This window comes from Cygnus atratus, chromosome 1 (assembly GCF_013377495.2).
Source record: "Cygnus atratus isolate AKBS03 ecotype Queensland, Australia chromosome 1, CAtr_DNAZoo_HiC_assembly, whole genome shotgun sequence".
Taxonomy (NCBI): Eukaryota; Metazoa; Chordata; class Aves; order Anseriformes; family Anatidae; genus Cygnus; species Cygnus atratus.
Genome location: NC_066362.1, coordinates 138721549 through 138746734, shown reverse-complemented (window position 1 = coordinate 138746734; position 25186 = coordinate 138721549). Strand labels below are relative to the sequence as shown.

Below are 25186 nucleotides of genomic sequence, written 5' to 3'. Positions count from 1 at the left end.
TTTTTCTTTGTTTTGTTTTTTAATTTGTCACGAAACCATTTCAAGTTCACTCCTGCACTTCCATTTCTCAGTCCTGACTACCTACCTGATTTCTTACCCGTTATATGCTTATGGGGTCATAGGCTTCTTCACTACAGAAGAGACACACAACTTTAGATTGGAGGTCAGTATAAAAAGGAAAGGTACAGGAAATAAACTTTGGTTTTGGAGTCACATAAATTACACAAGTTTTTTGTTTGTTTTGTTTTTGTTTTGCCTTTTTTTATATATATAATTTCTAGTCCTTACAGTAGGAGAAAATACTTGAAAATGTGAACTCTCACTGCTCAAACTCCATTAAAAAAAAATTTGCAAGGTGTTTTATCTGACAAACACAACTACAATTCACCTTTGTAATGGGTTTCAACATGCAACAGCCATCGTTAGACTCTGCACCTGGCACACGGCCTTAAACCAAAGCACAGCCACCCCTCCGCTCCACGCTGCTCCTTCTGCCAGATGACTCCCATCCAGCCCAGCTCTCGGTTCCAGCACTGGCTCCGAAATTTATCACAGAGTATAGATTTTGCAGTGCCCCAATTCCATGCTATATTGTTGGAGGTCAAGATCACATCACCAAACATTGGAGGAGGTTCTTAACGGGAAATATTCGAAGTCTAACTTTTCTACATTCTCTACATTTTGTGGTACTATGGGTCACAATGGTATCGAGGAAATGTGTTGTATTCAAATGAGATATGTACATCCCGAATTTCTTATTCAAACTTAAAAAATGAGTTTAGAAAACAAACAAAATCTGAATATTATCAAGTTTTTCCATACATTAGTACATTAGTAGTTCCCATACGTTGACGCACACCTACAAAAACACCATGTATGTTTCCCTCAGAGCTCCTGTTGACCTGGGGTTCTCTGGTCTTGACACTCTGACATACCTCATGACTTCAGATCCTTCCAGAACTTTCTTTTAAGGTGCCTGCTGCTGTTCATTTGATCTCATTCTAGATCTTATTAAACAGGTGAAATTTACTGATGTCTCGACCTTGGAGCCAGAGCCTGTCAGCGGTGCAGAACACAGCACCTCATCTGAAACTTGCACACACAAATCAGTCAAAAAGGAAAGAAAAAAAAAACAAATGCGGGTGCACAGAGAAAAAGGGCATGAGACCAACTACATTATATGAAAGAACAACAACAACAAAAAAATCATGCAGAACAAAGAGAGAGTTTTCTGTTTACATACATATTGTAGAGATGGCAAAAGATACTGAGTATTCCCAGTAATCTGGTCACTTAATGTTTCAAAATTGCTTTTTCATACGCGCGTATGTTGGTACGCAGTTACAGAGATTTCCACTGCTTAACTGTAAATCTGCTCCAAAGCCTCCCACTGACAGCCCTTCCCTCACATTTGTTCTGAACCACTGCTATATAGATTATTTGTATGGTATATATACACATTGTGTCTCCTTGAATGACACTGAATTGCTCTTTATCTTTTCAATCTCTCTGCACTACACAAAGAGATTATCCTGAGATAAGGATGTTAATTTATCAGGTGGTCAGAGAAGCTGTTCGTCTGCTTGAGCTGATGTCTGCTAAACTTTAAGTCAATTTGGCATTTCCTCACTGAGAAGTTAATTATTTTCTAATTAATTATTAGCAATTATTTTAACTTTCTTTTCTCATCTTCCTACAGAATGTTCACTTCATTTTTTTTTCAATTTAAAATTTTAAATGCAAAAAATATCATGCGACATAGAAGAAGATGCCAGTTAATACAGTACACAAAAACGATGTTGCTCTCAAATTAGCAAAGTATGAAAACAGTGTAAGGGAAAAATAAGACTTTAGTCAAAGTATTTTTTATATAATTATGAATTCATTTATCAAATTGTATCTTTAAAAGGACCATGAATCTTGAAAATGTATCTAGTAAACTTTTCCACACATAAATCCTTTAAAAGAGAATTTTCCCCAATTACATCAAGTGGGAAAAGCATGTTTATTTACTTCCATTTAGCAAATCACTTCACATTAGGCATGCGTTTAACTCTGCTGACCACAGTATGCCTCATGGTGATGCAGAACTTACGCCTTAAAATACTACTGCCAGTTTTAACAATTCTGGTGAAGCTCTGCCCTTGTTTTCCATCTTTCTGTACTGCTGCGCCATAATGTCACCAGAAATGAAGCAGAAATGTCTCCCACGAAACTATGACTAGAATCAGCCAGAATGCTGTCATTACCTCGGTGTTTTTTTCAGTAGATAAACCTAAAGGAAATTTCCTGGTTACCTAAGCAATTCTCTTCGAAGAAGATCTGATGGGCAGCAGTATTAGGAAGAGGGGAAAGGCATTGAAAGGCCAAAAGTGCTGCACCACTGCATAGCCTATGATGAGGGGCACCGGTCTCCCGGGGTAAGGGCCTGGCAGGCCAAGGTCTTCACATCTCCACACCAAGAGTGTCATCAGCTCCCTCAGCCATCTCTCCAAAGCATTAACTAGGAGCCTTAAGTAACCTCAGCCTGATTTAATCTAGTGCCTCTGAGGGACAGTAAGGATTTCAAACTAGATCTAATTTCTGGGGGAAGCAGTGCATTTAGGATTGAAGGAAGAATTATTTTTTTTCCTGACTCCACATTTCTCTGCTTCTCCCTGATACAGAAAATAATAAAAATAGCAAGATAACTTTATCTTTTAAAATAGCTTCTATTCCCAAATGGTGATGCTGCGTTTGCTCACTTTTCCATGCAAGAACATGATAAAAACATTTAAGCCAAAATGAAGAACTCTACTCAGAAATCATCCATACTTCTAAAAGATGACAACGAAGGGATTAGGAATTTATGACTATAATCAAGGCAAGTTCTCTACATTAAAGAAATCGTTTTTAATTAACAGAGCAGAAAATCTACATAGTGCCTCCAGAGAATCTTTGGATTGCTCTGGGATTTGGAAACTCAGTCACAGCATATTTAGAGGCTTTCTCCTTTAGTGGCTGCCCTGCTGCATTACGATACGTGCTAGGTACAACCACAGCACTAGAACTTATGACAAACTTCATTGACAATAGCATTAGAGATTTCTTTTGAGCTCTCAAAGCATACAAGACCATTTTTAATAACAGAGAGAAGCAATAATGTTAAAATTGCTATTATTTTTATCAGAATGCAGTAAAAATTATGAAAAAGTATACCTTACAATTTTAACCACAGCATGTTAGTAAGGAAAAGTCTACAGCTGGTTTTGAAAACTTTTAATACAATACTGTAATTGCAGGAAAGAAAGGATAAAGTAAATCTCCTCAGTGCTGCTCCTCTAAAATTTGCTTCCCTTCATCTACTTTATTATTAAAAATATTGAGCAACGCTGGTAAAAGGAAATATATATCAAAATAAACACTTCTTTTTAATCTTAAAATCTTATGCAAGTAAGTACTTGGGAAAAAAAACGTTCACAGTGGGGATGAAAACAGGAGTTAGTTTTACCAGCACTGCAGGTCTAAAAGAAAGATACTCTTTAACAAATATTAATTTTGGCTCCTATTACATACTCCTCTTTGAGGAAGAATTATCCATGATTTTTCCCTTCTAAAACTTTAACTGGATTTGCAGAAGACTGAGTGCAATACAGGACTGGACCTTGGAGGCAAATGCCTACCTTAGAAGTAGAAGTAGTTCAGACACTACAGAAATACATATAAGCTGTTCAAGCAGAAACAGGATTTGAACAAGAAGCAAAATGTCATTTTGAAAAATTCACTGACAACAGGCCAGGACACACTTACGTAAAATGTTCAAAGTGCTTGTTTATCTCTAAAATTATGAGATATCATAAACGGAAAATCAAATGAAAACTCAGATGACTTGTGCCATTAAGCAATCAACAAGTTTTAATTATGAGCTGGTCTAAGCACTAGTAAATGAATAATTTTTAGTTGTATTTTACCCTAATATGCACAGAGTATGGAAAATCTAATGCATTGGTTAAGATAAGGTCACTAGTGCCCAGTATGGTCTCACTAGTCCCCATTACAGAGGAACAATTGCTTTCCTTGTCCTGCTGGCCACAACATTTCTGATGGAGGCCAGGATGCGTTTGCCTTCTTGGCCACCTGGGCCCACTGCTATCTTGTGTTCAGCCAGCTGTCAAGCAGCACCCCTAGGTCCTTTCCTGCTAGGCAGCTTTCCAGTCACTCTTCCCCAAGCCTGCATCACATCATGGAGTATTTTCCCCATATATGTAACTAACACAATTTAAGTGATACCATTCAGACACTTGGCTATATCACATGCAGAGGAAGAAAACGCACCATTTGCCAGAAAGAATAGCCCAAACAAAACCTGACTGTCAAAGAAAGGATTGATTAACTAGATCCCTAACTTTGTTCTACGGTTTTGAATCTAAACTGAACTAGTGAAATGTAGCATAGTTGAATACAATTTTATTTGTATAGAAGAAATTTTATACAGCATCTTCAAATACTAATTCCCAACTAATGTAAAATGCCACGGTATTCCTAACTTCAAAACTAAGGTATTCCAGACAGAGGCATACATATTGGGTCATAGGATGATTTCAGCTAAGAAACTACATCAGGTGCCTGACAGAGGAAGAAAGGCAGAGTCTGATATGCATGTCATGTCAGCACCGAAAAGAAGAAGTATTTTGCAGCAATTCAAGAGGTTCTTGCAAGAAGGCATCTCACTGATGTGCTCCTCTCTGCTACTGTAACAAGCAGTCAAACTGGAAGTCAGCATTGAATGTGCTGCAACTTCAAGAAAGGCTTTCAGTTACAATATTTATTCTCCCCCTCACAATAATTCACTATTACATATAGGTACATATGTTACTGAAGATACAGAATATATATTATGTGTGATGGCTTAAGTGTATAAAAACATTAAATAAATCCATAGGAAAAACAAATGGAAAAATTATGCATTAAACAGAAGATTCAGTCTCTATTTAAGAGTAATTTCTAAAGCTGACTTGCTGCTACAGCAGCAATCATTCTAATGCAATGACATGCTCTTTACAAGTGCCACATCACTGCATGCACATGGTGCTACCTTCCTGATCTTGGACTGTAAGCATGACAGCAGGATCTTCAGGAGTATAAAACTATCCCAGTATGACTCCAGTAGTAAGTCTACCCCGCGAGTCTAGGGCATCCTGTGAGTTTGCCATACCTGCGGTCTTACCTAGGAATTAAGGGCCCAATATAAGCATGCATCAGTTAACAACTTTTAAAATCCCATTGTAGAAAAGGACATTTGAAGTCTGCTTCAGTTCAATCAGCTTATGGCGTGTTTAAGAACCCACTGGTATACCCGTAACCATGCTGCTGGCTGATATAACCAGTCCTGCTGCTGCACCTCTCATCCTAGGCTTCATCTGGCAAAAAACACTAATGCCCCTCCACATCTGCCCCTGACCAAAGTGAGAAGGACCAGGTATCATCCCACATATTCTTAATATGGTAATTCAGATAACTTAATAGAACAAACAGTGCTTTCAAATCAGTAGACCCTCATTGAGTGGATGTAACTTTTCAAAAGATCATAAAATCTGCCTGATCAGGTATAGCTAATCAATCGTAACTATAAATCCTCAGAGAAATTTTTAATACATATTTAAATTTACTTCTCTGAAAATATCTGGTGCAACTGGATCCCACTGTGAAAGACTAAACTGTTCCACAGAAGCCTCTTGGGGAAAAAAGATAAGCAATAAACAAATAAGCATATCTATGTAATAAATTGATTTCAGCAGAAATTTGCTACAGCACGTCATGGAATGTGGTGACAAAGCAAATGTGCCCATCGTGTGCTAAAATGCTGGTGTTACGTGTGCAGTCTGAAGTAATGGTGAAGACTGGAACAAGAAAGCTCAGAATTCAATATGCTTCTGCAGTCCTGGAGCTAGCTGTCATTGCTACTCTACTATATGGTATTAAGTAAATACAGGCTATTCTAAGCCTTTATTTTCCAACTTGTACTAAAGAGATTCAGCAGGCACACCTATGCCAGGTCTTCTTACAAGAGCACCTTTATTTTGCAGGGAGCACTTATCAACATAGTAAATAGATTGCAATAGTACTGTAGTTGCTTCCACATTGCTGAAAGCACTATGGTATCAAGATCACACCGTTTTTTGCCAAAATGTATTGATTTTGACAAAATATCATTTAGAAAAAAAAAACTAAAATGTTTGAAGAAAACAACTGTTTTGTTGAAACACTTCAGTAAATGCTTACATATAGCTTCATATCAAATTAATCCTCCTTTGAAAAAAAAAATATAAAACCCCTTTTGACTGATCCCAAAAATGATTTTTAATTTTTAAAATATGTTCCATTGAAAATATTTAAATATGATTTTTTTTTTTTTTGGCTGATTCTAGGCCAAAGCAAATGTGTTAATAATAAAAATGCCATTAAGTGGACAGTCTGGTTTCCACACAGCTCTCTGAATTAATGATTTGTATCTGGAAGTGGCCTCAAGACAAGACTGTCCATCCCAGGAAGTCTATTACTTCTTGTCCTCCCCTCTTAATCTCCAGACTTCTTTTGGAAAGCTTCTACAGGGGTTCTGCATACCATGCAAGATTAAGGACTCTAATTCCTTGAAAGGTACTTTCTGCCCGTTGTCTGCCTCTTTGATCGCAGCAGGAATCCATGCTGCACTCTGGCAGCTCACAGCTATGGTTAAGGATGGGTGGAGAACGTATAGGCACTCAGGACTTCTCTTACACCATCTGATCAGCAAGTTTTGGCAAACTAGTCTTGGAATACTGTGAAATAACCCACCAGAGAAGAAATTGAGCAGTTCACAGCATCACAACAGAATGAGAAAACTGCTGAGAGGATTAGCTTCTCCCTTTGTCTGCCTGCTCTCTGTTCCCCTCTTGCTTTTTATCATACCTCAGGCTACAGTGATTGACTTACCTGGAAAAATCTATACCAGTTCCAGTGAAGGAGATGCTGAGGTGAAGAAAATGAGGAAGCACATGCTGAGCAGTTAAAACTGTGTCAGTGAAAGGTCTGCATGTGTAGCAGGAACCATAGGTGGTGTCTGATCTGTGACACCCAGGATCTCATTGCCAGCTCCAGGATAAGGGTGCATGCCTATGGGTGCCGTACCTCAAGAACACCCTGGCCACAGGAGAAATATCCTGCCATCCACCTTTTTATGATGCAAATAAAAATTACATTGTCCATCTCAGGACATGCAATATTTAATCCTGATCTCTAATTGATTTTCTGCCCTAGATTTCATGATGACTTTGTTCTGAACCTTTGTCTTATTGGAAAGGGAGGAGTCACAAGTTCTTGAAAGAATACCCATCTCTGCTCTCGGTTCCCATTCTGCATTAAAAATACCGATTACAACAGCTTTCAAAATGCACTACAGTTTCTTTTTTTAAAGTTCATTGAAGTCATCAGAAACTCTCCTCTCAGGGATTACACAATCCCATACCTTATATCACAGAATCCAATATTGTAGGCAAAAGGAGCTTAAAGAAAAGTAGTCTCAGACATAAATTAATCCATGACTGACTATCCAAAGACATTCGGATTTTCTCTTCTTGAATTCACCAATAACATAATTCAGACATTGCTTCACAAAGATTTTTGAGGACTAGTGCAGTTTAAAGCAAATGAACTGCTGCTTTGAGATTTCTGAAATGGAAGCATTTAGGGGAGAGTTTAGTTTTTCCTCTTTAAAATTGCAGAGACACATGATACTTTACACTGTTTTTACGTTGAAGTTTTCTAGTGTTCACAGGGAACAGTTGATGAAAGCAAACAACTTCCAGAAATCTGAGTGAATGATAGGAGGGAGATTTCACTGTAATGTTGGTGATTAACACTGGACAGCTTTAGGGATTTAATGAGCACTACCAGCAACTATGATGACATGCACTACAACAACATCCTCTAAAAAGTATGATCTACAAGGACAAATGTAACCAAAAACTGCATATATAGATATCCTTCATTTAGGAAATATCCTTTAGCTTAAATATTAAGACACCAACTGTAACTAGGTATTTCTGAACTGAAAAACATTGGGACTGGAATATTTTACCAGGGAAGTATCACTTTTTATGCTGTTTGTTAGACATCTGCTACTAGCCACAGTCAGAGATGTGATACTGGGCTGAGAGACATTTGGTATGAGCTGATACAGCAATTCTTACATTTGTTTACCCCTGCTTCTCATAAACAGCAGAGAAATGAGAATAAAGATGAAGATATAACTTCAGAGCTAGTTGTTAATTAAGTGATGACTAAACGACATATCAGATAGGGATGTGCTTCAGTGTCCCAAAATCAAATGACAATCCATTCCAAAAATGGGATTCAGTAGGGCTTTGAGTTACCTATATCAGCACTGCAGTCCTAATCAGGAATGTGTTTCTGAAGTGAATCTTCCTACCTGTCTTACCATGCTTTGGCTCATGCTGCAAAGCTGTTTGGCAGCACATAAACTTTCCGCCTTTTGGATGGCTCCAAACCAGAATTGCCCTCCATAAGTACACCTAAAGCTCCAAGGATATAAATTGCTGCGCCGTCCACTGAACCAAACCAGAACTACTATTACGACAAAGTACACTCCCAACAAAGGCATTTAATGCGGACATTGGGCACCCAGCTTCATTCTGCAGACCTGCACCTGTTGTGCTGCACTGTGCTAGCCTTTGTGACCAAAAACTGGAACGCATCTCCTGAATGATGCAGGACACACTTCCTCTCTTTTCTGTGGCCCCACATCATAAGAGTATTTAATGCCTATACATAGAGCTTTGAGACCTACCAATGAAAAGCAATTTCAACAATTATTTCAAATGCGTGGTTAGTACTACATTCTGGTAATCCATTCGCTTACAGACTTCGAGCGTTGTACCTTGCCTGTGTAAATCTTTTCCCTGCACACGTACCACTTGTCAGTCTGTTTACAACCAAGAAGAAGCATTTGGGTATACCTCAAACTGCACAAACCCTCTAGACAGTGTTAGCAGGTCCAAGGCCAGCCTACGGAGATTACAGGCAGGTCCCATTAGCTTCATGCGGAAAAGGCATTTTTAATGGAAATCCTACAGATAAACAGAGATCTCAGAGGGTTTTATTCTCCACTGCCATATTTCCAAGATGATAGCTTACAACTTTTGCTTACATATCCTGCAAAATAATTCTACACAGCATTAAAAACAAATACTTGGCCTGATTAGCACACATCAAGCAAACGTTTACCTATGTTTATAGTAATTTTCTCCCTCATCTCTCATGCACTCCTAATATTGAATTGTTCTTTGGAGTACTGCAAGGGACAGTGAAGGGAAGTTCACACCACAGAAAGGCTGTGACGGTGCCAAGGATAAGAAGCATGTGGGTGACAAACCTACAGAGTGGCCAGGCAAGGCCAGCTGAGGAGAGGCAACCTGCCCCTCTAGCAGCAATTATCGGTCCACAGTCCACAGCACGTCCACGGTCCACAGCATTTGGTGCAGAAAAAATATCTTTAGGTAAAGCTGACCTGCAAACATCACTGGAGACACAGCTTTTTGCATGGAAAACTGTGGGTGATTTTTACTGGCTCTTGATTTAATTCCAGCTGAGAATTCACCTTCACTGAGAAGTTCAAGTGGCAAGACCTAGTGGGGGTGTTCAGTAAGGATCAATGCAGTAGAGCCGGTACCTCTGGTACAAAAAAAGAGCTGAATTTATTAGGCCTCCAGGTCATGATATACATTCTCAAAGAGACTCAATGGCCAGGTCTCTACCAGTGAATTAAACACAACCAGAATACCAAGCGTGTTCTCTGGCACAGAGGCCATCTGGCAAGAACAACTCGAGCCCGTATTATTAAACTTTCTCACCCTCCAGAAAAGGGATGCTGGACGCTACCCCTGTGCCAGAACCTGTCTCTGGCTGGCCCTAGCTCCTGAGCAGTACCTGGGACGTGCTCAGGAGGCCAAAGCCAAGTCAGAAAGCATGCCAATGACTTACTGGTAGAGCTGGTTCGAGTTTCAGTACTCGGGAACCTTTTCCAAAGCTTTTCAGTGTACCTGCATGGAGTAGGCCGTTCACACAAGCGTCTGCCCAGGCACCCTGTTTGTGGAAGCTGAGGGAAAGCTGGCAGTCATGGTGGAACAGAAGAAATAGAGGCACAGGGGTCCAAGAAATTTTGATCCCAGGGATAGTTTTTGCGGTCTGACAGTAACAGGCTGTAAAGTTTTTTTATAATTTATTTGGGATGTACAGTAACTCTAAAGGACACTGAGCCTCTGGAGATTAGTGAATAATTAATAAAACAGTTTTTCTCCCTTTTTATCAGTGTCTAAGGCTATGGTTTGTTTATTCCCACAAAGGGAAACCAAGGGAAAAAAACAGCGTTGGACATGCTGGTAGACAGGACACACTAAGCTAAACAATTTTATTTTATTTTTTAATTCAGTTTCAGTATTTTTCAGTGGGAGTTTTGCTATAAAATGATTAAGAAAATGATGTTTTGAAAATGTACTGAGAGGGTCTTCACTAGAGAGAGTTTCCAGTCCAAAGAGCTGAAGGGAAAAATGGGAAAAGTTGTCTTAGATCAGCTTCTTGCTCTTCTTCATCCTGAAGTGGCTAGACTGGGACAGCTCCTGGCAAGAACTGCACCGGCATAAGGACCACATAAATATGACCCTGCCCAATCAACTCCATCTCAAATACACCACGTGGCACAACAAATCTGTCCTCTGCTGGTCCTGACAAGTGCCTCTCCAAACACTACCTAGCGGGAAGCTAGAAAAAGTATTTTCAGGATTTAGACTTACAATTACATATCAGTCTTCTGCTTTTAACATGCTCACCAGTACTCACAATGCTGTGGTCCTAGCTTTTCAGGGAACTTACACAGGATGGACTGCATGGCCACTTCAAAACACCTAATAATGCAATCTATGATACCTAACGTTAAAAATTTCAGTCTTGGTTTGAAGATTTGTGTATCTGTAACTTTTGAGCCATCATATGAAGACACTATGGGATAAGACTACAGTCAGTATATCAGAATTCGTGCTGGATTGCTTTGCTTCTGTCAGTTTGTGTGACAGCTGACAGATACAGGACACTACTGAAATTGCACCACTGTATGGAATAGCCAAATTTGACACTGTGTTTTCCCTGGAAAGAAAAGGCAAATGCGTTCCTCAGAAGTCTAATGCGACATAATATGCCAAAATAGTCTACTCCGGAGTTTTTTCAGTCAATTGCTAAAATAAGTGTTTTGGAGGAATACTTAATACATGTTTTTCATCATGTGGAGACTACAGCTCCTTGTGAGTAACTGCCTATTTACGAATGTTTTCTGTGGAAAACAAGAAATGCATCCTGTCCCTGCCGAGCAATGATAACCAAATTAAATCAAACTTTTGCTGAACTACAATCTTACAGCAATCCAAAAATTTAACAATTCCCCCACACACACCTTCCTTTCTTGTGTTCCCTAGGTTTGTTTGAAAAATAGTCAGAGCTGATAGCATGGCACAATACAGCAAATGCACAGGCAGATGTAAGCCAGAGATTTTTTTTCAACAAAAGTTTTGTCACTCTAGTCTTTCAAAGATACTTGTCCCTCTTCATACTTATTTACATGGCATCTGTTAATTGAGTTAAAATAAGCAAAAAAGTAAAACACAGCAAAACAGCATCACTAAAAATAAGCACTTTCTGTTTTCAAAGAACTGAACAAGCCTGTACTGATAGCCACAACACACTAGTAGATAAGGAGACACAGAAAATGATCAGCAGTGAGAGCTGAGTGATGAGGCAGGAAAGCCCTCCTGTAGGAATGGGCATTTTGAAGAATATGAAAAAGCCTAAGTGGCACTGAGTTGGGTGTGCTGCAAGAACTGGTGAAAAAATGCCATACTTCTGACGAAAAGATGACTAGGCAGTAATAGACATGAAGATTCAGCAAGAGACAACAGAGAGAAAAGATGGGAGCAGGCGAACAGGGAGAAGAAGAAGGAAATAAAGCAGAAGTCTCAGGAGAAGCTAGGACAAAATATGGTTGCTGTGATAGATGGCCACAATTTAATGACAGATTGACACTGACACTTACATCCTTTGATTGCCTTCATCAACACTACATCTAGTCAATTTTTCATACCCATTACTTCTATGTATCTGAAGATTTATCACTCATCTTTGAAAGACAGTATTTCATTTTGTGTCCTCTAGAAGCAATTAACTAAATCCATCTTCTAAATCTTCAGCATTGTTACTGCATTATCTCTGCATTTTAATTGAATTCCTCACAAGTGATCTGCCATTAAGTATTGATTCATCGTAACATTTTGTTTCAGGTTTGCTTTGATTTCATTATCATGAAGGAGGTCACAATAAGGTACCGGTGTGTAAAAAGACGTATGGAAATCAGCAATGCCACACAGAGCAGCGTGCAGATGATGCTCTGTAGATGTTGTAATCAAACAGCATAGAGTATTGCAAAAGATTTTATAACTCATTTATTGCCATGCCAAGCAGTAGCAAGCATGCGCTGTAGTCAAGCTCAGAAAGACTTCCTGATTACATGCCAGAAAATAGAAAGCTACATTCGTACTTAGTTTAATTCGGCAGTGTTTCCAGGGAGAGGGAGCGATCTGTCTTTCCCAATTCAGGTTTCTTTTTTAGATTGCACACCTTAGAAAAAGGACTAGAAAAATAATGATCACAAAAATGCAGCCTCCTGCTTTAAAGCACAATAGATGTAGATAATCATGAGTCAAGAGAGAAGAGAACGAAAAATTGCAAAAGATTCGTACAGGAGTCACATGAGATTTGGTCACTTTCTTGAACTCTTCAAAAAAAATCGTTCAGGGACTTTTAGAGAAAAGTACTAATAAATGACTATGACTTCTGTCTTAAAGACTGCTGTTCAGTTAGAACCAGTAGTCAAATTAAAAGGAACCTGAGTGGAATAATTCTTTTTTTTTTTTTTTTCTTTCTTCCTCCAGTCAAATCATTTTGCACATATAGAAACCTTTGTGCCAGCAGATTGCTTGACATTATACATTTGTCTCTGTGGGTAATTAGAGCAATATAAGGCAATATTATAAATGAGATCCTTTTAGATGTGACTAATGAAGGAAAGGGATAATATCAAAACTGTTAGGGCTAGATGATCTCTTTAGGAAGGCTAAGCAAAAGGTATCTTCTTCAGGGACTGAAAAATACCTTTTTTAACGTAAAGATAAAGAAACACTTCACTGATGGATAACAAGATTACTTTATGCAAAGTTCTGGTTTCCCTTTCCAAATTACAGCATCAGCATGCAATTCAGAGGGCACCTCACACCACATAAATGGGTATGCCAGGAAAGACATACCATTTCACCTTGATGCAGTACTTTACAGTCAGGTTAATAATATATGAGCATGCGACTAAAGTGAGTCTACTGGAAAGATAAGCTGATCAACTATCTTAAATGCATTTTCTAATTCACTGCCCATCCTTTTCTTCATCTTTTTTTTTTCTGTCCACTTAAGAGGGAGGGTTTATAAAAAGAATTGGAGGCAGCTCATCAACATTTTTTAAAATAGCTAATCCATTCCCAAACTAGCTCAACCTTTTTTCTGAAAAAAGAAAAGATGGAAGAAATGCCAAAGGAGACACAATTTTTTGATTAAAAGGAAATGAAACATCCCTCCTTAAAATTGATTTCTCTTAATCACCTCTCGTTCATCACACAAACATGCAGGTGCTGCTAACTACTTCTCATATTTCATAGGCCTTTATTACCCAAGGACAAACTGCTTTCTCTGCCACACAAAGCTCAGGTGAAGCCCAGTCCACCTCCTCTAGGCCACTAACTTGCACCTGCATTCCTTCAGTTTGCATTGATGAAGATAGGTCAGTACCCTGGAAACCCTCCATGGAAAGGCCGTATCTACCCAAACCTAGGTGAACATCTCCATCTGGTTTAAGTGCATGTTAACTGCCCAGCACAGCCAGCACGGATCCCACTTCAAGCCCTTTCCTCTCCACATTTCTAGCTACTGCTCATCTACCTGCTTTCTGCTATGTGACACAGCTTAACACAGAGCATTCTGTGAAACATCACTGCAAATGGGTATGAAGACAAGCAAGACCAAGAGGCAGAGCTCATCCCTGAGAAACAAGTTTGCGACAACAGTTTTCTAATGCACAGGGAGTTACTTGTCCACATGTTACCTTTAGGAACACATTACCACGGAGAAACAAAGAGCTCAGACAGCAAGGCAGAGATGAGGGGACATGCAGGTGGCATTCACGCCAACTGCTTCCAGAAACCAAAGACAGGCATTTGGCCTAAGCCATACTCCCTGTACAAAGAATGGGAAGAAGCAAGCTCTCCACAAGTTATCTTTCAATACAGCCATTGCCAGCCAGATAGGATGCATCCCCCTCTGAAGAGTCTCTTCTCCTCCACTACAAAGGATGACTAGATAATTTTGGATGGATGCAATGAACTGCAATTTTTGGATATATCTATCCTAGGGAATAGCCAGCAGGGAGTTTTCTGATCCGAAGGACAAGTGGCATGGCATTGCACAGCTTGCTCCTGTCTGAATGAACTGACTGACTTCACAGAGCAAGTAGCTGCACCCAGGCTGCCTGCTGGGAACGGACCTAGCCTGCGCTCATCTCTAGAGAGGACCCAAGCACCATGTGGGGAAACACCAAGCCAAAACCATGCTGATGTTTTAACAGACCATGAATGCATGCCGGACCTCAAACAACGAGCTCATGCATTGAAGTCTTGACATTTTTGAGACTAGCAAGAGTGGCAGCTCTTAAATCTAGTAGATTTGTAGCTCACAGGCTTCTTCCAGGAACGAATTTTGAGTCATATCTGTTCTGCAAGTCCAGAAAACATTCTGCTATGCAAAATTACAGTTAGTTTGGGAGATGTTTTTGTTATCCAAACAGAAAGCCCGTATTACCTGTTTGGAAAATGCTTAGAAAGGCCATGTGTCATTATCAGAATAGCCTAAGAGGTCAGAAGCTACAGCTAACCACTTCTGCTGCAAAGAAACATAGCTATGTAATTGTGTTACGTTACAAAAAAGGGCTTAAGTTCATCTTCTGTATCCATAACAAATAATAAGAGTTTCTGTATTACTCAGTTCTCCCATCTTGAGTTGGTGTATTTTAAAACTCCATATTTAAGTCTATTTTTTATCTCTTACTTTCAACTTTAAAATTTCAGTGCATTTTTAAAGCTACAGTGGCATAGAAATCACCAAGAAACCCAACTATCTGCTCACAGAATTATTTTTGGTTAAGCAGAAAAATGTTTCCACTGGTTTACATCTTAGTATTCTAATTAGATTTGATTTCTTACTCCTCCAGACTTAATTCCCCATTAAAAATGGGAGAAGGACTCAGCTCCCGAAAGGGCTCTGCAACAGCCCAGCCCTAAGGAGTGGAGGGCCGTGCCCAACAGAGCTCATGTAGCGCACGAACTGCATTACACCCACAGCATTTGACGTTGTACCTAAGCAATGAGACCCCTGCTCAGCCCATGATGGATAAATAAGCATCTAAATGGAAGATGTTAAAACATCCCTGATGCTATCAGCAAACAGCCATGTGTGACTCAAGAATAAAGCTCTTCCTTTCAAGTACCAGGGGGGTTAACAAACCAGCACAGAATGATAGCGGGGCTATCCTACATCTCAATTAAAAACTCACAGGATGAGTTATTTTTAATCACATGGATTTGAGCTTGCTTTTAAAGGTTATCATCCATGTCCTACATGTATTTTAATTCAGAACGTGCACGGAGTCTACCTGAAATACCCTCAGTAGTTTAAACTAGACACAGAATTTTATGTGTGTCTTAAACTGCTGGGCAGTGTTACTTGCTGCTGCTGAAGATCAGCTATGTACCACTTCAGTACACCCCCCACTTACCTTCAAAAAGGCTGGATAAGGAGGAACAACAGGCTGAATTCCTCTCAACAGTAACTAAACGCTGAGCATCTATCCTAGGACAATCAAATCTGGTTGTCTCCCCCGCCACCTCCCTGCTAGTATTTCCAGAGAGGCACCATCTTAAGTCCCACTCTGTTAGGGGCAGCTCCAATGAGATGCTATACAACCCATGCAGAGATGTGAGAAACAACTCCTATTCTGGCACCTAGCTCCCCCTGACACAACTACCCAGTACTGAGCCCTGTGCTGGCATCACTTCACAGCTTCCAGAAACTGTACTAGCTGCACCACAAGCACCCCGGCATCTCTGCAGAGCACCGTGTTGTGCCGTGGAGACATACCCATGAACTAATGAAAATTCAACATTCATATTAGTATAAAGAAAAAAGTCATTAACTGCTACTGAGCTGCCAATTACCCAGTGTAACTGCAGACCTCCCAGCACAGCTGTTCTACCTTCCCTCTCTGCTACATGCAATATTAGATTCATATTGCAGGTTACATTAACACAGCAACCTGTAACTGGTTCCTAACTGCTAAGAGAACAAATTATTTTGCCAAAATTATTGGTTCAAATCTGTAATAGTGAATAATAAATTAGACATGCCTAGACTTAGGATTTTTTTCATTGCAATCTCAATAGTTATAAGGAACTGTGAAATTCAATTACAAACACTAAATGAACTCCCCTTTTGAAATGATTTCTCTTCCAGCTATTTTTTTTTTATGAGTGTGTCATAGGGGAGAAAAACGAAAGTTTGTCCTGGACAAGCTAAAACCCCTAACGGAAACTTAACATTACCCAACCTCTTCCACAGAAACTTTTTATTCTTTTTCAATGTTAACGGATTGCACTTGATATTACATCAGTTAAAAATGTTTATATAACCAAAGCTGTATTAAAATGAAAGTTGTGAGGAAAAGTGTATTACTAAAGGATCCTAATTCTCTGGTTACGCTTAAGGAAGAATTGCTCTCTTTGACTCAGGAAATCTCAAATCACGAATTAGAGGAGGTCAAAAGTGTACACTGGAGAAGTATTAACATACATTTATTCTTCCATGCGTGTCCCTCACCAGCCAGCATCACAGTCAGGATACTTGGCCAGATGGACCTTTAGTCAGATGCACCATGGGATGTTCTTATGTTTGCTGTTGTCTTCTGCCAAGCATGAGACTGTCTGCAGCGCCTTTATGAAACTGCTAAGCTTCCTGTATGACTACAGTCAATATGTATAAGCATTCAGTGCATGAATAAAGATCTTCATATAAATATCACGCTTTCCTTTCTCTACCTTTTTCTGTCTTCCAAGGAACGGAAAAAAATGCTAGACATAGTGGGTATAAATCCATAAAGCTTCTTTGAATTTTCAATTCCCATAACTTAATTGAATGTACTTCTTCACCACTTGGCCATTCAGTAAGGCTGTCAACAGAAGTAAAAAAATTACTTATGGTTATATGCACGGAAGTCCTGACCTCATACTTATTTTTTTTTCTTTATGACCAGTATATTTTAAAGAACATATATTCAACACCTGTTGCAATCAGTGCAAAGATACTGAGAACATGATGAAGCTATACACACATTGGTAACTAATGACACCTCGAATGGCCTGGCACACCCCTACGACAGTTGCATATTATTACAAATGACTTGTGGGAGACTCCTGGTATTCTAAAGCACCAGCATAAGACTGGCAGTGGCATCTGAAAACGCATGAAGACAAGCTTGCGTGTGCAACTCAGAGGTGCCCACACTGACAAATACTTAAATCGGAGCACAAACTCACAGAAATACATTGCTGGAAAAGATCTCAAAGCCTAACCCTTCTAGAGGCAAGAGCAACACCATCAAAGAGGTATTTTTCTAGTCTCTTCCTAAAAAAACTGCAACAAAGGAGATGGTACAACAAAGCAGCTGGCTGAAAAATAATCTGAAATGAATTAATTTCTTCAAGCGTTACTCCTATTGGTTCTAAACTGCAATTGATCGTCATCCTCTCATCATCAGCTTCCTACATACTAGGAAATGCATGTCCTTTCTCCACCCTATTTTTCAGTGCTAAACAAACCCATTTACTTCAACATTGCCACATACGCACTGCTTTCTAATTACTTTAATTAGACACATTTGTTTCCCTCTCTTGTATCTCCTGTTCATTAACATCTCCCTGAAAACCAGTGCAAAAACACTGGACACAGCATTCCTGCTCAGTCTTCACCAACAGTGGACAGAGAAACCCATGTCTTGTGAGTAACACTCCTATTCACGTACCTGAGAACAAGATGCGTCTTTTTTCAGACTTGGATTAACTTTTTTCCACGTACTTCAGACTCTAGTTCAGCAAAGCCTCCACATCCTCTTTTTCTGTCTTGCTGCCTATCTAATTTTTTCTCATTTTAAGAACCAGACTCTTCCTTTCTTACAAAACATAGCACTTTGTGCTTGCCACTAATAATGCATTCTTTATTTAGGACCATTCCTCTTATTTGTAAAGATCATTTTGAATACCGTTTTTGTCCCCTGAAATGTTTGCAAGTATTTCAGGTTGATATCATTGCAGATCATATCTATCATGCAAGTCAGGATGATTCAACATTAGCAACTGGATTTAGCCTTTAAAAAGCCCTTGTCACCCTCCAGCAACATTATCCCCTTGTCTCTCCCAAAACAGGTATTTCTTCTCCTTCACAGCCAGAACCCTGCATACCACAGCAGCTACTTTCCCAGAAGCTTATCATCAATTTCCTTGGCCAAACAGGAGTCATACTTCATCACACCATCCACTACAAGCGCTTCCCCCTCTGTCAGCAAGAGCTAGGGAACATCCCAGGAGTGAAGAGACACAGACAAGCACGCTGGGCGAGCCCAAGGATACTCCCTGAGGGAAGAAAAACGCATGGAGCCAAGACACAGGATTAGAAGGAAGGATGGTCTTCTTGCCAGTTGGCAAGTAGAGGGCAGGTAACCTGCTGAGATAGGCTGTTCTCCTCGAGCAGTACCAGTTGCTGCTGCCTCCTAGCTGTCTTGCTGGCGCATCACCAGCACAGTGACACCAGTCTTTGCAGGGTTATTCTGGCCTCAAGATATGCTTCCCTGCTTGGGCAGGGTTTCTTTTTGTTTAATTTTGTTCTGTTTGTTCTTTTTTTCTTCGTTTCCCCCCTGTATTATCTATCAAACACGTACATACAGATCATAAAAATCATTTTTGAATGTATATCATATCTACTCACTATGATCCACTAGTCTCCCTGTGGAAATTAAATCATAAAATAATTTTTTAAAAAGTGTATAAAATTATATATTCTATTTTAAACTCCTGTGCTTTGTTATAAGCATTGCACACATGAATCTTCTAGCTAGAAAACTTGTTTGTAATAGCCACAATTACATAATCACTCTATTATTACAACTCAATTTCTCCATCTGAATCTTCAAAGCAAATACGCCACAAATCAGTCATAATTTCTTGCATGAGGTAACTTTGATATTCTGCTTGCAAAGTATTTAGAAGGTAGATGTTTATGGCAGGAAATATAGGTTATGTTTATGATAGAAAACGGAGGTTACGTTTCGCCATGCCTAGCACTGCGGCTGCCCGAAGACTCAGTGTCTGCCTCCACCTCCTGATTCTTGAAGGAACCTGGATGATGAGCTTGGGATGTGCAGCCTAAGGGCTGGAATTCCCTAATAAGGAAAGAATTCACTTACCTAAATGTGGCTGTCTGGTGCTGTTTTGGATGCCCTGGATTGTGTAAAAACATTTGCATAGGGCTGGAAGGTACAGCACAAGACCTATAGAAGTCTTGTACCCTTCTGGACAGGTAGTCAGAGTCCAAAATGGATACCTTGGGGCATTTGAAATATTTAGGAAGTACTATTTAAGTGTCCTCTTTATTTTAAGCTAAATAGCTCTCCATTGGCTGTATTGACAAGGATAAGACAATTGTTTAAACTTCAGCAGCTGGTATGACATCCAACACAGCTGCACAGAGCATGCAGACGTGACACAGAACTTATGAATTGGAAATTGGAGGGCAAGTATGATGCATGAGAGACAGAATGACAATAGACACCTTTGCCTAAGCAGACAAATTCTGTCCTACATCTCCATTAACTATAGTCGCAGAGCGTACCAATCCAGCTCACATTTAGAAAACTAATTGTATACATCTCAGTTTACAAGAACTGAGTCACACCCTATTTTTCAGGCATCTGAAGAAAGACTAGACAAGTCTCAGCAATGGAAGCATGAAGGTTCGGTGTCTCCAGTACTTCAGGCGAAGTATGAATTAATTCACCTAGAAATAAATCTTTATGCATCGCTATCTAAGGAACATAGACGATATTTGTCCTATGTAAGAACTTCAGTTGACCTTAAAGCAGCAAGTAAAACACAGTTTGTCAGAAAGATGTCAAAATTGCTTAGAAAATAGCAGGCACCCAATGGAGTCCATATGTGTACTTGAAGTTTTATACTGGAACATATGTAAAAATAAAAAATTACAGTGCTAGCATAGAACAGATTACATCTTTTTCAGAAACAACTCATAAGCTTTATGATCTGACTTTATGTCAAACTAATTTTCTTAGTACAGTATTCTCAAAAACAGCAGGAGGACTATATAGCCAATGATGCCTCCTGGGTTTTCCTGGTTTAATTTTATTGAAATTAGAGCCTTTGAAAAACCCTGGATCAACAGCTCTGAAGTCCCCTGTATGCACAAAGAGAATGCAGAGAGCAGTTTAGCGAGCAGTAGCACAAGATTCCTTGCTTACAGGAGATCACACTATTCTCTGCAAAACATTATCTCTAAGGAGAAGGGTTCATTTTTGTACTGATCCCCTCATTTTCTCTGTCCACTTTATAGCTTTATCTCACATAAGCTATAAGCCACATCCTAAAATGATGGGAAAATGAAAGCACAGCACCTTAGTCTTCCAGCTACAATGATGAGTTTAAAGAGGGGTTGTTGGGAGAATCAATGTATTGATTATTTAACTTCTTAGGGATAAAACTCTATGGGGGTATTTGGCTGCTTGGAAATTATATGTCTGGAACTAACACATTTGATTCACAGACCAAATGTTGAACAACAATGAAAAAAAAAACAGACTATAAAAATTCAGTAATTGCGGATGCAGTCTGATCAGAAACAGACTAGTAAAAAGCATAAAAACTCTCTTTCAATTTGCATCATCCAAGGAAAACATTCCTCCAAAACAGAGAAAGTACAGAACACAATCAACCAAAATCATGTAAAATTCTGTATCATAAAGCTAAACTATTGTAATAAGACAACTGTAATCTTCAGTACTCTTTTTTGGTAAAAGGATTTATAGTATTTTCTCAGGATATTCTAGTATTATCGATTAGTATTTTGTTTAGAGATATACTTTAGCGTACAATTTACATGCACTTACAGCAGTTTTAAATGCAATTATTGTAGGTATGCACAAAAATAGGTAGGTGGCTAAGTACCCAATTTCAGGTAAAGTTTGTGAAATAGGCAAATAATCATGTGAAAGCATGCATAAGTATAGCAGGGAAATAAAGCACTCATGGATATATATATGTATACATACACATATATTTACACATATGTATACATGCAGGTCATTAACAGACTGCAGCCCTTCCTTGAAAAATGTGCTTTGTACATTCAGCTTGATTAATCTATTGTTGCTACCACATATGTAAAAGTATAAACATGAAAGCATATTATTTTTACTTCATAAATATTTTGTATTTTCAGTATGATGTAAATAGTATGGTCAAGTAACAATAAAGCTCCCCGATGTTTTCAAGATATTATGAAATCAAATAGAAACTGCTGATTTAGAACTTTGCAGTAAAACAATCTGATACTTGCATCAGCTCTCTTGATCCAGCTTAGCGTTACAGCACCATAAGTAAAGAAAAATGTTAACTTTTCCATGTAACCTAAGTATGATGTATATTACTATTCAATTAGTCTCTTCTAAAAGATAGCTGGAGGTTAACCTGGACTTATGGAAGGCAGAGGACTTCCAATAATTTTCAACAGGAAGACCAAAAATACACAATTTTTTAAACCGTTGGAAAGTGAAGTGAATACCTAGTAACTGAAGATTCATTGAGAATAAGGCTACAGTTTGATTAAAAATAGAAGAGTATGACAGAAGCTGTAATTCTTATTACAAAGAATTGTCATCATATCACTGAAAGCTACATTACAGGCTGCCTAGAAGGCAGTACAATAAAACTTGCTATAATAACTTTTTATTTATATTCATAAAATTGAAGAATGTTAATTCCCTGGTTACTTTATTTTTAATATAGAGATGAATTTTAACAAGCTAATTTATAAAAGGTTACACCAATGTCTAGATTTAAATCAAAGGAATTAATGTCCACAGTACCACAGTTCAGAGAGATTCTTGTAAGATATTTCAATAGTTAATGAGGCTAAAGGTCGAAGCTAAAAATATCTGCTTGGCATTAAATAGAAGAATATGTCAAAGATTAAAAGTTTAGTTGGTAACTAGCGTGAAGTTCACCAGAGACACCTCACGTCTTCAAACTAACAGCGACTTTTTTCCCCTCCAAAGTACTATCTTAAAACATAAACATCAGCAATTTTGAAAAGCTCCTTCTTTTCTTCCTTATTCACTGCTTCTTGATATTTACACAAGAATCTTTGCAAATGAGTATAAAGTTACCTGAATAACTGAAATTAATCAACTCAGACAGTGCTTGAATACAGCTAGGCTTAGTCATAGAAGACTTCTTTCCAAGGCAGATGCGACAAGACCAACTGCAAGTCCAGCTGTAGTTCACCAACCAGAAGCCCTTTCTGCTCATTTTTTCCTGAAGTAAATAAGTACAGTTTTGGTAACAACAGTACTTTAGTACTTCCTTTCAGAAACAGTTATTTGTTTCTGTTGCAAGATCAGCATCGGTCTTTTTCAGACTTTGCCTTGCCCCATTAGAGGACATAGAAGGAAACTCTTCATTTCTTTAGAGCTCTGCCAAGTCATGGGAAACAGCAGGCACTAACTTGTGCCCCTGCTAGAAACTAAAGCAACTGCTGGGCTGGCTCACCTGTCCTCTCAAGGAGCTCCTGTCTCACTTAAGATCTAAATGCTCAGTCTAGCAGCATAACAAGCAGCATATGTAATTTTTCCTCATATCCCTGCTACAGTGGGTTGGACAAATTATTTAAATGTAACAGGCTTTCTTCCCATAGCTGAAAAAAAAAAATCACTGCATATCCTGTAGTTTTCTTTCGCACCTTGGTCTGTTTCTCATATTTACTGCCAATGCAGCACTTCACACAGAGAATGTTGCATATAAATTCAATTTGTAATTCACTGTTTTGCTAAGAATGAAGCATAGCCAAAGGTGGGAAGGTTGCAGTGAGAACAGTGAAGTAAGACTTCTGAATTACTCTTCAAGGACTCAGCTTTCATTTTATTGAGAAGCAATGCTACAGGTACAGGAGAGCCTGTGGAATATAAGAGATGTCCCTGCTGCTGCCTGAATTTGCAGGAAGCCTAAAACAAACTCTTACAAATGAGAGCTACCTCAATTGCCCCCCTAAATGAGTATATAGGAAGATGTTGGTGGCGCTTGAACTGTAAACAGGCTGTATGTCTACAAAAACCATCTGTAAAAGATCAGAAGCACAGCAAAAAGTTTCTATCTCAGCATTTTGGGTAAAGCAGGGGAAGGAAGAGGCAGAATTAAGTAAGACACACAGATCACCTACAAAGCCAGGCTCTGTCAGCTTGTAACACTGCAACAATGAGTTGAAGGACAGGTAGAGCTGGTGTTAGCATCATTATCTACTGAAAAAGAGCTCCGCTTTTTAATGTAGAGGATTATTTGCAATGACATAAACGTGGCTACAGAACCGCAGAGCAGCCCGCTCGTTTTACCTTAGATTTGCAAAAGGAAGGTTAGGAGGAAGAACCCGAGACCAAGGAGGAACAGGGAATTTGCTCAGAAACGCTCGGAAACTCCACCTGGGATTCAGGATCAGGACAAGAAATGGCAAACCCACCTCCCGGCGCCAGCCCACCCAGCCGCGCTGCCTCGGGGGCCGGGCTGCAGCAAGCCGAACGCAAGCACTGAACGCACTGAACGCAAGCCGGTCCCTCGGTCAACCCGACAGCCCCCGAAAATCCGCTCGGAGGAGCAAAAAGCGAGATGCCTCCGGCGTGCATCCCGGTCCTGGAGCTCTCAGCATCGCTCCCCGGTGCTCGGGTGGGAGCTTGGCCGCCTCCGAGCCCCCCCCCCCCCCTTTTTTTTTTTTCCGCTTTTCGCCCTCCCCAAGAAGCCCGGACCCAGCGGGCGGGGGGCGGCCGCTGCCAGCCCCAGCCCCGCTCTGTTCGCACCGAGAAGGGAAGGAGCGAAATCCGAAAAAGCGAGTCCTACAGGGATGGAAAGTTTGGAGACCCAGAGGGGCTGCGCTCAGCACCCGGCCGAGCTCGACCTGCCCGGGCAGAGCGGCGGTGAGGGGGGGAAGGAGGACGGGCACCCCCGCACTCACTCACCATGTTGACCTCGGAGACCATGTCGATGCTGGCGATGTCGATGTTCATCCCCACGCAGACGGGCGGACCTACGGACAGAGCACACACGGTCAGCCGGGGAGCCGAGCCGAGCCGAGCCGGGCCGGGCAGCCCCGGGACAAAACGGGGGGGTGCGGGCAGCGGCGGCCGGTGCCACTCACCTCCGAAATCCGGGCGGAGGCGGATGTCGTAGCCCTTCAGCAGTTTATCCACAGTTTCTTTCACGAAGGACATGTTGCCGGGATCGTTCACACTGTGGGGGCGAGAGAGACGGGGGAGGCAGGGGCCGAGGTTGGGGAGCGGGGCGGGGGGCAGAGCCCATCCATCAGCGCGGTCCCCCGCCGCCGGGGCACGCTGCCTCCTACCTCTGGGCGCAGCACACCACGGCCACCAGGACGGGAGCGGAGAAGATCCCGAAGATCCTGCCTCCCCCAAAGCCCCACATCCCTCCTCCCCGGGCTCCCTCCGCGCAGCAGCAGCAGCAGCAGCCGCCACCGCCGCGATCCGGCTGCCCCGGCTGCCGCTGAGGAAGAGGCGGAGGCGACAGTCCCCCGTTCTCCCCCCCACCCCACCCCGCCCTCCCACCCCCAAAAAAAGCCCCCACCCCCGCCCAGACACCGTAGCAGCCGCCCGCGCCCACCCCACAGCCGCCGA

General features: G+C 40.5%; 1 protein-coding gene across 2 annotated transcripts in view; it reads right to left on the bottom strand.

Annotated features, from left to right (window-relative positions):
• The window catches only part of GABRB3 (gamma-aminobutyric acid type A receptor subunit beta3), a 110018-nt gene extending 85041 nt beyond the window's left edge, over window positions 1–24977 (bottom strand). Inside the window, exons 1-3 of one of the 2 annotated variants that reach the window (XM_035558105.1) lie at window positions 24898–24977; window positions 24694–24785; window positions 24515–24582 (exon numbers count right to left, since the gene is read on the bottom strand). In XM_035558105.1, coding sequence (XP_035413998.1) covers window positions 24515–24582; window positions 24694–24785; window positions 24898–24977 — 240 coding nt within the window. Of the gene's footprint in view, window positions 1–24514; window positions 24583–24693; window positions 24786–24897 lie in introns of those variants that run through there. The other variant, XM_035558106.2, reaches the window with a different exon arrangement.
• Window positions 24978–25186: the final 209 nt, after the last annotated feature.